A 14790-nucleotide genomic window follows, 5' to 3' on the forward strand; every position below is an offset into this window, starting at 1 on the left:
ATGATCCCAGGGTTCTGGGATCGAGTCCCACATCGGGCTCTCTGCTCAGCAGGGAGCCTGCTTCCCCTCCAACCCCCCTCTGCCTGCCTCTCTGCCTACTTGTAATCTTTGTCTGTCAAATAAATTAACAAATTTTTTTTTTCATCATTTGGAGAGGAAAGAGGACCATATCCTAGATCCACTATTTTATTTCTTTTCAGGCAACACAGTTAAGGCACGCCTCATTTATAGAACCATATAGAGCTAGAAAAACCACCTCCTCAATACCCTACTTTCAAGATTTTTAAATGCCAACCTAGAGAGGAGGAAAGAGTTGCCTGAGATCTCTGAAAGCTGAACTCCACTCATCGGTTTACGGAGAGTGGTACCAGAGATGGGGGGGAGGCCTAATGACAAAACTGGAGAATTTTACAAGTTGTATGGAGCATTCACTTTTCTCCTCTCTTTAAGGAAGCTAGGTTCAAGCATATATTTTCTGAAGCAAATGATCCTCTTCTTTATGCTCTGCTTTACCTTGGGTTAAGACCTGACATGAGAGACACGAGAGACTAGAATTCTAGTTCTTCACTTGATCTTAGCTGAAGTCCGAGAAGCAATTAGAATCCCAGCTCTTCTCCAAACCTTTCTATTTCATTTTACTGTAGCTGGAAGGCTTATGATAGTAGGGTATATGTATGGAAGCTTTGGAGAATTGTACCCTTTGTTTATTTTCTACCCAAAAGGTGATTTAATTTATCTGAAAGAGAGCTCTCTAGTTTTCAGGAAAGGCAATTAAAGGGTGTAGGTAATACGCCTCCATGTCTTTGCACATTCTGTTCCCTCTGCCTGGACTGCACTTCCTCTATGTCTTTGCTTGGAAAGCTCCTACTGGTCCTTCAGGATAGATCACCTCATGCTTTTCCCAACTGGATCACAAGTGCCCCGTTTCAAGTGATCTTAAAACATACCTCCATCTTGATAATTATCACACTAAATTTTAATGATCAGTTTTGTTATTTATCTTTCATTAGGCAGAGCTTCTTGAGATTGCCATCAAGTAAGACACAGTGACCAAACAGATAAAATTTTTGGCATAGTTTACCATTTGGTGGACTAACCATTGGGACTAAGGGTAACTGAAATAAAGTGTTTGTGTAATAATCCTGCCATAGATTCTGCATTGCCAATGGTCCTGTTTTCTTACAGGACAAGTTCCAGAAGACACTTGCTCTAACATTTCTTGCAGCCTTTGAGCTCTCCTGAATGAAGAAGCTCAGACCAGTTCAGTATATAAATTAGAGATAGGAGATGGTTTATATAAAGATTCATAAAATATGCCTTGGTCCTTTCTCCTTTTATCTCTTTCTTTATAACTTTGGCTTTTTATAACTCACTTGGAGATACATTTTAAGGTCTGCTTACGTCAGGCCTTTTATGATTTATGGCTCTGCTCCCTCAACTACCCCTGGCAGAACATTAAACTATATCTGAGGGCCACATCAGCAACCTATTGCTATATTAAAGAGAAGGATATATTTAAAAAGGCAAAACCTGAGACAGCCTCCAGGAATAGCTTTCCTGAGAAAACAAATCAAGCATACAAATTACCTTAATTTTGAAATCAAAAACATCTTCCTGTAGCACAAGTCTTAGCAATATCCATGGAAATCTGAAGAGTGCAGTGGTAGCCTTTGGAGGCCCCTGTTTATAAGTCTAGCAAATCTGACCCTATGAAAAATTCTGTAAAATAATTTGGCTTCTCTAGACCAATGGCATCTGCCTCTGGTGGTTCTGGTTCAAGGGGTCTAGGAATATAGGAAACTTCATCTTTTATAACAACCTTTGGTTTTATTCTGATGCAAGTGTTCTTGGGACTTCTCTTTGAGAAGCCCTTGATTAGGTGTTCTTACTGGGTGGGGGTGTCTTTTTGCAGAAGCTCATGACAGGTGACTCTAGAGCAGGGTTGTTAGCAGAATACAGTATAGCATGAAGGGAAAGGAGACCTGGTCATCATCTGTGGTCATGGATTGAATCATATGGTGGCTCTGAAGAGGACAATGACCCTCAGCAGCCTGTACCACCTCTATCAAGGTGACTCCCACTATATTGTTGTCTGTTGGCTTGCTGGGTTTCTGCCCCCTCCCCCCCAATTAGATTTAAGGGCAGGGACCATGTCTTTCTTCTCTGTATGCGTAGCCCCTGGTACCATATACCTAAGTTTTGCTGAAGACTGAGTATATGCATAAATGAATAGACAAATGAATGAGTTGTAATTCTTCACAAAGGGAAACAGATCCAAGGCTTCTAGCCTAAAAGTTTGGCCAAGCTTGGGAAAGGTCCTGCAGAGGATGATGTTAATGTCTGTCAGTATATGGTTTTGAATGTAATATTCTTTTTTCCTATTACGTTCATGTAGGAGATGGAGCAGAACAGTGGCTCCCAAATGTGCCTGCACCTCATAGTCACTAGGTGCTTCCATCCTCGTTTTGTTTTTCAGTGAAAAAGTAGTATGTACGCTTGGTATAAAGGGAAAATGAAGCTTATCCCATTGAAACTTCCCAGGGCCACACATCTACCAGTTTCTTGTGTAACTCTTGGGTATATTCTATTCATTTGGAGGCATATGGTACATCTACTTTTTTACATGAATGGGCACAGCTTGCATTTTATTTTTTTCAGTTAACAATATACCTTGAAGTTTGTTCCATATTCAGGCATTTACCTAAAAACTGTACCAGCCACATGGTATTTCACTGTGTGGGCATCTCTCTCTCTGTCTACCTACCCACCCATCATCTGTCTAGTAATCAATTCTATTATAAGAAATGTTGCATCAAGCATCAGTGAATGTATTTCTTTGAATGCATGAGCAAGTATAGATAGGGTCAGTTCTTAGAGGTGGTATTTCTAGGTCAATGCTATTGCACACACAAAATTTTGCAAAAATTGTTCTCCAAAGAGGCTTCACCAATTATATTCTACCCTCTGTGTGAATGAAAGTGCTTATCGCTCCAAATCTTGGGGAAGGTTTTTTTTTTAAGGTTTTATTTATTTATTTGATAGACAGAGATCAGAAGTAGGCAGAGAGGCAGGCAGAGAGAGAGGAGGAAGCAGGCTCCCCGCTGAGCAGAGAGCCCGATGCAGGGCTCGATCCCAGGACACTGAGACCATGACCTGAGCTGAAGGCAGAGGCTTAACCCACTGAGCCAACCAGGTGCCCCAGGGAAGTTTTTAAAATGAAGATTCTCAGCCCCTCACAAATCTATTGCTTCCAAGCCTACTAGGAGGAGCTGAGGGACCTGCATTTTTAAACAAGATTTTATTTACTTGAGAAAGAGAGAGAAAGTGCATGCGCAAGCTGGAGTGGGGACAAAGGAAGAGGGAGAAGCAGACTCCCTGCTGAGCAGGGAGCCTTAGGTGGGGCTCCATCCCAGGACCCCAAGATCATGACCTAAGCCAAAGGCAGATGGTTAACCGACTGAGCCACCCAGGAGCTCCAGACCTGTACATTTTTAAAGTAGCATAAAGTGTTACGTGATCAGTATTTTCATTTCACAGTAGCTTGTCCATATCTCGATGAGTCTGAGGCAGAAGGTCCATGACTACATTTGGGAATCACCGAGCTGCTGCTTCGTACCCCCTGCGTCTACCCAGATCAGATAAGTTTCCACACTCCTGGTCTCCTTCCTCCTTTATAAACACCAGCTAAGGAATAGGAAACTAACCTTGGAAAGTAATGTTTCAGCACACTTTCGTTTGAAGTTCTCCTTTTCCTGCCCTTCTGTGCTTTCCATTTTGGTCTCAAGGTTTCTCTTAGGACCAATCACTCAGGGACTAATGTCTTTCCCACAGGTTCACAAAGATGTACTTTAAACATGTACTCTTCGAGGACACGTTCTTTGACGAGTGCTATTTTGAAGATGTTACATCTACTGATACCTATTTCAAAAACTGCACCATTGAATCGACCGTCTTCTACAACACAGGTGAGAACATGGGCGGTGTGGGTGCACGATATCAAGGGTGGACTGGCCTTATTTAAGAAGCAAAGTGCTCATGTACACCTGAATGTTTATAGCAGCAATGTCTACAATAGCCAAACTATGGAAAGAACCTAGATGTCCATCAAGAGATGAATGGATAAAGAAGATGTGGTATATACACAATGGAATACTATGCAGCCATCAAAAGAAATGAAATCTTGCCATTTGCGACGACGTGGATGGAACTAGAGGGTATTATGCTGAGTGAAATAAGTCAGTCAGAGAAAGACAATTATCATATGATCTCCCTGATATGAGGAAGTGGGGATGCAATATGGGGGGCTTGGGGATAGGAGAAGAATAAATGAAACAAGATGGGATCGGGGGGGAGACAAACCATAAGAGACTCTAAATCTCACAAAACAAACTGAGGGTTGCTGGGGGGAGGGGGGGGAGGGAGGGGGTAGTGGGGTTATGGACATTGGAAAAGGTATGTGCTATGGTGAGTGCTGTGAAGTGTGTAAACCTGGTGATTCACAGACCTGTACCCCTGGGGCTAATAATACATTATATGTTTATAAAAAATTTAAAAATTAGAAAAAAAGGAGCAAAGTGCTCAGTCATAAGCTTTAGGAATAGGAAGATACACATGGACATGGTTACTGAGCATCAGGTTGGAGAAATGGGTTCTAGTCCGAGGCATGGCTCGGATTAGTTGCACTATCTTTACCAATGTAATTTGCGTGTGTTATCATATGTGAAGTGGAAACAAAAGTTCTGGGTGAGTGCTCTGATCCCAAGCATCTCCGATGCCGTATGCTGCAGGTCTTCGGTGGGAAGCATTTCAGAAGCCAACATTTCAGGAACGCGGCATTTTATGCATGGAGCGCTTTCTCAAAGACCTGACGTAATTTGAATCTTGCAAAATTCAAGGTTCATGTTCTCACAATAATAAGGCAGAGGGAAAATTGTATCTTTTCAAGCTTTGTGCATAAAGTGAGATGAGAAGCATATTTTCAAATCACACCATTTCGGACTTCCATGATTAAAAAATTTTCACAAAACCTCGCCACTCTATCATTCCTCATTACTATTACTACTCTCCTCATAGGTTAATAACATACCAAGGGGAGTTGAGATATAAGGAAACTATCTCAGCTTTACCAGGGGCTTCATCTACATTGTCTCCAATGTAGACAATGTACAATACACATTGTACAATGTACAATGTAGACAATGGAGAAATGTACAATTACTCCCATTTTATAGCTGAGGAAACCCAGGCTTAAGCCCTTGCCCAAGGTCACAGCTAGCAAGCTGAGGGAGCGTGGATTCATTCCTGAGTTGTTTGGTTCTGAGGTCTGTGATCTGTCCACTGAACTCCGTGCATCATGCCAATATTACTGCTTTCTCCTGACCCTCAGCACCATGGCTGATGCAAGAATATCTTTTTCTTCCATGAGGTCAGCCTCAAAATGTTTACTCTCTGGCCTCAAAATATCCCTCCAGCTCTAAGTGATCCATTAGGAGATGTACCTTTGTAATTTTTTTTTTTAGCCTCAACTTAAACAGGCATATACATTGCCTGTTTGTCATTAAAACCCAATGCATCTTTTAGTTTCTCCTTTCAAGTTTTAATGATGCCTCTTTGCATACGCTCACGTGGGGACTTTTGCAAACACCTGTACTCATGAAATGTCAGTGCTGGGAAGTGATGGAGAGAATCAGGTGTACTTTTATAATTTTATAGGAGGAGGTTATGGAAGGTTAAAGAGGGTCAGCTGCAGAGCCAGGTCCCAAAACCCAGATTTTCCTAGAGTTTCCTTAGGCACTCATTCTGCTTGGACAGTGGGTGTTAGAAGGGGTCAGAAGACTTGGGAACTAGTTCCAAAGCAAATGGTTTATATTTTTTTAAGACTTGATTTTTTCGGAGATGTTTAAGGTTTAAAATAAAATTAGAAAAATTAGCCCTGTCTCCCCCATTAACAACATCCCCTCACGAGAGTGGTGTTATTTGTTACCATCCATGAACCCACACAGACACCTCATAATCATCCCAGGTCCAAAGTTTACAGGAGGATTCGCTGTTGGTGTTGGACATTTTTGGGCTTGGACAAATGTATAATGACATATATCCACCGTTATCATACCATATAGAGTATTTTCACTGCCCTAAAAATCCTTTATGCTCTCCATATTCATCTCTCTGGCTCCCCACCCTGGAATCTACTGAACAAATGGTTTTAAATTTTATTTTTAATTTAATATAACTTAATTTTAATTGTTTAATTTAAAAAATATTTTATTTGTTTATTTTAGAGTGGGGTGGGGGAGCACAAGTGTGTAGAGAGAGTGAGAGAGAATCCCAAGCAGATAGCCCTTGGGTATGGAGACTGACATGGAGCTCAATCCCAGGATCCCGAGATCATGACCTGAGCTGAAATCAAGAGTCGGACGCTCAACTGACTGAGCCACCCAGGCGCCCCACAGATGTTTTTCACTTTGAAGAGTGTTCAGGTTTCTGCATGGGTTCTGGAATGGTTTCACCTCAAACCAGACCCAATTCTTGTGTCTTCTGCTTCCTGTAAGTTGGGTCGTCTCGGAAGAATGGCCCAGCCTTGGTGGACCCATGGTGTCATCTCACTGATAGAAACAGGATGGTTTTGGGGCACCTGGGTGGCTCAGTTGGTTGAGCCTCTGCCTTCGGCTCAGGTCATGATCCCAGGGTCCTGGGATCCAGGCCCACATTGGGCTCCGTGCTCAGCAAAGAACCTGTTTCTCCTTCTCCTACTGCCTGCTGCTCCCTCTGCTTATGCTCTCTTTCTGTCGCTATCTCTCTCTCTGTCAAGTGAATAAATAAAATCTTTAAAAAAAAGAAATTAAAAAAGAAAGAAACAGGACGGTTTCCTGGTTGAAAGATGATGTATTTAGGTGTGCATCTCCATGAGCATTCACTTCATGTCCCTTTGCTTATGGGAAGTTGAAGTAGTCATTACCTTGTTAGGGTTTTCTCTCTCCATCCATATCTGACCACACATCAGCGGGACTTTGAGATTGTCTAATTGCCGGAGGCGTGGGGCAGCCTGCCCTCGGAAGGCGCGTGACTCCATCCCTGCCTCTGCCCTGTCTCTCCCCAGCCCCTGCTCACTGTACATGAACCCCGCTATCCTTCTCTCCCCAGACCTCTACAAGCATAAGTTCATCAACTGCCGGTTTATCAACACGACATTTCTGGCGCCGAAGGAGGGCTGCCACATGGACTTTGAGCAGGATAATGACTTCCTGATTTACCTTGTCAGCTTCCTTGGCAGTCTGTCTGTCCTGCCTGGCAACATCATTTCTGCCCTGCTCATGGATAGAGTTGGAAGGCTCAAGATGATCGGTGAGTAGTTAGGGATGCTGCATCTCCTCCAACAGGTGAGGATCGTGGCTTCCAAAATGTATTAAAGGAGAGGATTTTTTCTTTTTCTTAAATAAGTCTTGTACTGGAAACCAAACAGGTAAGATGGGATATGCTAGTTGGAGAGCCCGGGAGGCAGGCAAGGCTCCAAAACCCCCGGACTCCACGGATGTAGTTTGAGACCTATGGTCCAGGTCAGGGATTCCTTTTCATTTCCCAACTGAGCGATTCTGGGATAGTCACTTATAATATTAGCACTTCAGTAGGGATATTAAATATACCCATTCTACCCGCTTTGTAAGATTATTGTTAAAAAATGCTCTTCAGTGAACATTGGTTCATCTGATGGGTTTTTAATAGATTGCATTGCTTATGATGATTTCACAGTGATGACACTTAGGCTTTGGAGGTGCACAGACTCACGTCCAAGTCCTATCAGCTCGAGGCTATCCGACTTGGGACATGTTCCTTTACTTCTCCAGGCTTCAGCTTCCATATCTGTACCTGTAACTAGCTGGTCGAGTTTTGTGAGGCTTGAGCATAATGTAGCCACAGCATCTTACAGTGCTTGGTGCCTATAGGTTCTCAAAAATGGTAGAAGCTTTCACGTATGACTTGCTTCACTGCATCAGGATCCACAGAAGTTTGCTACAGAAACACATGCTGTGCGTGGAACATAAGAAACAAAACGTATACACCCAGGGCCAGGGAAAATATGTATTGGAATATATAAATTGTCAGGCCAGCATGGGGACGAGAACAACACACTAATACACATGCCGTGAAGGGTCTGTTCTGGGATGTAGCCGATCAGGAAAATTAATACCAACTCCCTAGCAGGGAAGCTCAAAGGGGAATAAAATAAATCACATAGTCGTTTTGTCAGAGAAGAGCAAATTAATCAGAGCTCGGCAAAGGGAGCTCTTGCCAGTGTGGGGCTCCTGGAGTATTATTATTGTAAAAGTAGCACGAATATTCAGAACGGGGAGCACAAGAAATTCTGCCTGTGGTGACATTGGCATCACAGTCCCAGACAGAACTGTCTCCCGGGTCAGAGGTAAGGCGCTGGTTAGACCTGAAACCCCTGAAGGAAGGGCAGCGTTGACGCAGTCCTCAATGCCTGAGTTTTTCAGCCCACTTATCCCCTGTGCAAGACCAGCAGCTCCGAGTTAGGTGGCCATCTCCACCAACATTTGCTTTACGAGTCTGCACACCTTCCTTTCCTTCTCTGAGCTTCTGTTTCCGATTGTGAAAGTAATACCAACCTTTGCTCAAATGTGGTAAGGTGTGTGAGAGTAGATGGGTGATGTTTCTGCCATTCTGCCCCTGACCTTTCCAGTCCCAGATTGAATAGCGAATACTGTGGTTGAGCCCTGGGGGTAGCCCAGGACATCCTTGGGAAGGATGGTGATGAGGGGTGGGGTGGACGCACATGTGCAGGGGTGTAGCCTGCCCCCCGGAACAGCCACATATTCCCCCATAGAGGCAGAGTTTAGGCTGGGCAGGGGGAGGGGTCAGGGCAGCCGGAGAGCGGACATCCCCTTCGTGGCCATTGCAGCCGGTCTTGACTTCATGAATGTGTCCCAGATCAGAACTGATTTCTGTCATGTTCCCCAAACTGGACAGCTGGAACTACTATTTCTCATTCTTTGTAGCCTACTCTTTTATTAATAGACATTAATTTTGTAATTTTGTATTAATTTTGTATTTTGTAATTTTGTATTAATTTTGTATTAATTTTGTATTTTGTAATTTTGTATTTTGGTTCTGAGCTGCACTGTTAAAAGCACAGACAGTTCTTTCTTCCTTCTTTAGTAGAAGGTCTAGCACAAGGCAGACCAACGGTGATATTCTTAGTACACGGCTCATACTAGATGCTCAATAAATATCTCAATGGGATGTAGGTGACCTGTTTTGAAATAGTCTTTCCACGAATGAAAAGAACTATTTCCTCAGACAAATTCCTCTTGAATCTGCCAGGGCATAAAATGTACTCTGCTGTGCTATTTCCAGGGCAGAAGTCATGTCTTGTTAACAACAAAGTAGAAGTTTTCCGGATGAGGCTGTTCTCATTTATTGACTCAATAAGCGGTAATATATGCAGGACTTATTCTCTGCCAGGCTGTGTGTGTGGCAGACAACGAGAAGGCAGCAGTAACTGAGACAGACAGCATCCTCATGCTCACAGAGCAAATGATCTATTGGGAGAGACAGACATAAACTAGAAATTTCATTGAACAAACACTTATAAAGCATGGATTATAGGTCAGTTTCCTGCCAAGCATTTTGTAAATATTAATATATTTAACACTCTATAACCCGGTGAGGTAGGTACTATTTTTTGTCAACATTTTACAGAGAGGGAAAGTGAGGCAGCACAGGGAGTTTAGGAGACTTGCTCAAGGTCACACAGGGGAAGTTGGGACTTGAACTCAGGCCTCTCCATCACAAGGGAAATGAGAATTAACAGAGTGGAAGTGCAGTGGGTCACAGGGATCTATGGTAGGATTACCTAATGTAGTTGAGAGGTCAGTTCTCTGACTGTCCCTTGATTTATTCGATGGTAAGGTTTTGTATTCAGTAAACTTTTGTCAACCTTTATTGTAAGCTAGACACCATGGTTGGGCAATTTGAGGGAAGCATGCATTTAGGTGATATAGGTCCCAAGGCACTTGTGGCCCCACAGATGTTTATCTCCTTCTTAGCTGTTAGGAAAGATGTTACCAGGTGACCTGCTTGCAGCCCTGCCCCCTCCCAGAATCAGCAGAACTCAGGCAACAGTTACCATGTCCCAGCTCACCAGCAGGGTTTGACATCAGTGTTCGCAACTCTAGGTCTGAGATTCTAGCCGGAGGCGTCCCCACCAGGGAGGTCCTTGTGGGTGAGGCCAGGCCACCAACATGGCTTCCTGTCAACGGGTCCCCCAGGGTCCTGATGCCTGGGAAGGACCCTTGGTCTGTTTCCCAGCTGGTTGTTTGGAAAGCTGCTTGCTTTCTTTCTTCTGACTAGTCCCACTGCATTTCCAGCCATAGTCCTGGTCCACGCCCTGCATCCATTCCACATTCCCCAAGCTCTTCTGGGCTGGATGGAATGGATTTGGGCAGCATTTGACATGGCCTTCTTTCAATGAGAACTTTTATCATGAGCTGTATCAGTCAGAGTGCTGGTGGGGAAAAGAATCCACCCTAGATAGTGCTAGTGAAGAGACTTTATGCATGGGATGTGGCTTTTAGAGTCGGTGGGGGGGGCAGTGCAGAGGCACCCAGATGCTAGTGAAACTGGCAGCAGGTACTGCCTCTAGGATTGCAGGGAGAAGATAGCACTCACGGAGCCCAAGGAGAGCTGGAACCATGGAGGCAGAGGCTCCTGGAAGGAACTGTAGTCCTGGGGTGGGGATGCAGCCATCGCCAAAAAGGGGCTTAGAGATAGGCTGGGAATCAGGAAGAAATACTCCAACCCCTATCCGCTCCCAGCTGACCAGGGAGCCACAGGTATGCAGTCCTTGGGGGTTAGCTTCTCAGGGCACAGGGCAAGGCTGAGAAGGTAGATCAGATGTTTGGGGTGGAGATGGGATAAATGGAGAATGAACTGCAGCACATTTACAGTTCTGTTCTCAATAGCACGTAAGCTCCATGAGGATTTTTTGATATTGATCTATTTCAGGCACCCAGAATAGTGTCTGGGACATAACAGATTCTCAAGGAATGCCTCCTCGGCCTCCTCCCCAGTAATTCTGGGCTGGGCAGCACCACAGAGTGAGGATTTTAAAATCCTTCCAGGAGGCTAACCCTGGTGACATGACCTGTGCAGAAGGCTCTAATCCCACAGCTGGACGACCTGTGGGGAGCCATGTTTTCTCCATGTAGAAATGGGCCTGTGACTTGATGGAACCTGTTATTTCAGGTGCATCTGTGGAGATGGGAGAGGGGAAGGGCCTCTGGGTGACAGTCTTATCTAAGACATGGTTTTTTGGTTTTTTTTCTGCCCTTGTCCTGCCCCTGTAGGTGGCTCCATGCTGATCTCAGCGGTCTGCTGCTTCTTCCTGTTTTTTGGCAACAGCGAGTCTGCGATGATTGGCTGGCAGTGCCTGTTCTGTGGGACCAGCATTGCCGCCTGGAATGCTCTGGATGTGATCACGGTGGAGCTGTATCCCACCAACCAGAGGTCAGTTCTTCCCTGGGGTTCCCTCTGCGACTTGTTCGGACTTCTCTGGCCAGAAGTCTACCCATTCCAACATCCTCCCCCACAGCCACCTTGGTCTTCTGGTGTTTCATGGACAAAGCAGTCATCTCTTTGTTGAGTTTCTCCTGGATAGGTATGGAGGTGAGCAGGCTAAAGCCTGATGGGGTGGGGAGAGGGTCTAGATACAAAGGACAAGTATAAACCATGTTTGGTAGAGAGGAATGAGGGGGACACCATAGGTACCATGCACTCCAAAGAGAGGTGAGAACAGGCCTCTAATGGGAGAGAGGGCAAAAAGGTGAAGAACTAGATAAGCAAAGGGTGGCAGAGAGGCAAGGGCAGATAAAGGTGAGGATGAGGCCTGATGGTCTAGGGCATTTACAGACAATGTGGTAGGAGTGCCCAGCACTTACTTGTATTTTTGTACAAGCCATATGGAAGAGGTTTGGTTGAAAGGCATTGGGTCAAAGCCATTATGTAGCAGTTATCCCTCCGTATGGAGAGGGAGCTGTGAATTTTAAGGATGGCAGGTTAAGTGGCCCTATGGTCAAAAGGCATGTGGAGTGGTGTGGAAGGCAGGTAAATGAAATTCTGCAAAAAAATCGTAATGATATTCCCCAAATTAGTGACAGAGGTATTAGAATATGGAGAGCTATAGCAAATCACAGCGTTCCATATTTGGTGCCCCTCTCCCCTGAACCAAGAGTTTCTAAGTTTAACAAAAAATAAGAGGATGAAAATTATCATTATTTCCATGGTATATGCTTTTACATCTAGGAAACTCAAGACAATGAACTAAAGAGACTGCTAGAAACAGTAAAATAATTTGATATGGTGGTCAATAATAAAACTAACTTAACATGTGGGATTTAAAAATGTATCTAAAACTTTAAAAGTAAAATTGAATTCCATTTAGTAATAGCAGAAATCATAAACTAGGAATATAAGAATATAAGAAATAATAAGAAAAATGAAACACTTATGTGAAGAAAACCATAAAGCTTTACTGAAAGATGAAACAGAAGTCTTTTATATATATGTCAAGATATACTTTATGAAATTCTAAGAAGATTTATTCTTACACAAATTTCAAATCTTCTTTTGTTTCTTTCTGACTTCAATGATTCCACTCAGAATTCAATGAGATTTTTTTCCTTCCCTCTGGAAACTTGGGACAACTTTGGGAATTTCATGTAGAGAAATACACATGTGAAAATACCCAAGAAAATTTTGAAAACAAAAAGATTGGGATTGGGGGCTAGTTATATATAAAGCACTTAAAAATGTAAAAAAAAATTAATGTACAAAAATGTAAACAAATTCTTAATAAACCTGTGATAAGAAAAAGAAATACTTTGCTTCAGTTGAAGAGAGATAGGGCTGGGAGTATAGTCTATGTATACAGATGGAATCAAGAAAGGACAGATGATTAGTGGCAGTTACCACTGAGGGGACACCTGGCTGGCTTAGTCAGTAGAATATGTGACTCTTGATCACTGGGGTAGTGAGTTTGAGTTCCATGTTGGAGGTAGAGATTTCTAAAAAAAAAAAATAATAAATGAACTTTAAAAAAAATAATAGTTGCTCATCAGAAGTGTAATTGGGGGATAATAATTAGGATTAGGTTTTCCCATGGGTGACAGAAATCTCAAATAACTGCAACCTTGGGAAGGTAGGCATTTCCTTTTTGTCTCCTGTAGAAGTCCAGAGCAGGCACTACAGACTCTTTTCATCTTGTTGTTCGCCCTTTCATGAGCTCTGCCATGGGCCAAGATGAGACCATCTACATTTTTGGAAGTGGGATGGAAGGAAGAAAAATGGAAGAGAAGAGAGCAAAAAGTACCACTCATGACATCTCTCAAGGAAATTTCTCAGGAGCTGCCATTTGCATTTACATCCCATTGGCTAAAAACAGTCACATGGCCAGACTCTGAAGCAAGGGAATCTGGGAAATGTAGTCTACATTTGAAAAGAAAAAGAAACAAGTGTGAAGGAAATACTCCAGAATGTGAATAGTGGTGATTGTCTTTCAGTGGTGGGGTTATATATCTTTGCATCTTTATGTTATTCTGTATTTCCAAATTTGATTAAAATGAGAATGTTTGACTTTTATGTTTAGGGACAGAAGTTTCCTCCCACACCTTCACTATACATTCCCTCACAAGAAGGGAAAGAGAGGACCCAGTCCTGCTCACCCAAGGAGGTCTGGTTCATCTTTTAGAACGATTTACTTTCTCCTTCTTTTACAGGGCAACAGCCTTTGGCATCCTTAATGGATTATGCAAATTTGGTGCCATCCTGGGAAACACCATCTTTTCTTCTTTTGTTGGGATAACCCAAGTTATCCCCATTCTTCTGGCCGCTGCGTCTCTTGTTGGGGGTGGCCTGATTGCTCTTCGGCTGCCAGAGACCCGAGAACAGGTCCTGATGTGAACAACCTCTGGGGAAAGAAGATGTTGGAAGACCTTACCCAGGAACCTTGAATGCACCCATGCTTTCTGTCTATCATTGTCCAGAAGACACTGTCCAGAGGACACAGGAGGAGAAGTTGATTTTGTGACTCCTAGTTTAGGACCCGTCAATATGTTTGTAACTCAGGTGACTGAATTGGGGGTGTCCTGAATCACCTTCAGAATCCCAGAGCTGTGTTCTTGGCTTTGGGTCTCCCCAGCCCAAAGCAGGGGAAGAAGGATCACAACTTCTAGTGGGAGCACATGCTGAGCAAGGAATGTGTCTTCCCCCTACAGAGGTGAAAGGACTTATTTGCATTTCAAAATGAATTTGAGGGTGGGAAACATTTAAGTTCCTCCTGGATAAAGTTCCTCAGAGCCTGGTGACCTAACAAACGGACTTGCCAGGAAGTTAGAGTCACAAATATTGGGCTTGAACTACAGGATACTTATATTTTTGCATTTAAAGGTATCACCGAGCCTATGTTCCGTTTGAAAATTGATACAATAACACTGAATATACTCTAATATAGAAAACCAAATATTTGAGCAATATCTATAGAAATCTGCTCTCCCCTCAACCAAGTGTCCTAAATTTTCCATGACAATTAGGTGGTAAATTTAAGGATGCTATTTATTCCTGTTTTGATCTATTCAAAGAAACATAATGCGATAGGTATTCTGTAAACTAACTTTGTACATAACTATATCTGGGTTTAATTTGCAGAAATGGTACCTGCAAATATTTGCCAGTGTTTTAGCCATATTTTGGGAGGAGCCGCTGTTTGGGGTCCCA

The 14790-nt window shown here is 43.3% G+C and overlaps 1 protein-coding gene across 3 annotated transcripts in view; it reads left to right on the plus strand.

Moving 5' to 3' along the window:
• Window positions 1–14015, plus strand: part of SV2B (synaptic vesicle glycoprotein 2B) — a 185315-nt gene extending 171300 nt beyond the window's left edge. For all 3 annotated transcript variants that reach the window (XM_046010100.1, XM_046010099.1, XM_046010101.1), the window contains 4 exons: window positions 3832–3965; window positions 7144–7344; window positions 11367–11526; window positions 13794–14015. In XM_046010100.1, the coding sequence (XP_045866056.1) occupies window positions 3832–3965; window positions 7144–7344; window positions 11367–11526; window positions 13794–13977 (679 nt within the window). In that variant the 3' untranslated portion in view covers window positions 13978–14015. The remainder of the gene's footprint in view (window positions 1–3831; window positions 3966–7143; window positions 7345–11366; window positions 11527–13793) is intronic.
• The last annotated feature ends 775 nt before the right edge of the window (window positions 14016–14790 follow it).

Source organism: Meles meles, chromosome 6, assembly GCF_922984935.1.
Source record: "Meles meles chromosome 6, mMelMel3.1 paternal haplotype, whole genome shotgun sequence".
In the NCBI taxonomy this organism is placed as follows: Eukaryota; Metazoa; Chordata; class Mammalia; order Carnivora; family Mustelidae; genus Meles; species Meles meles.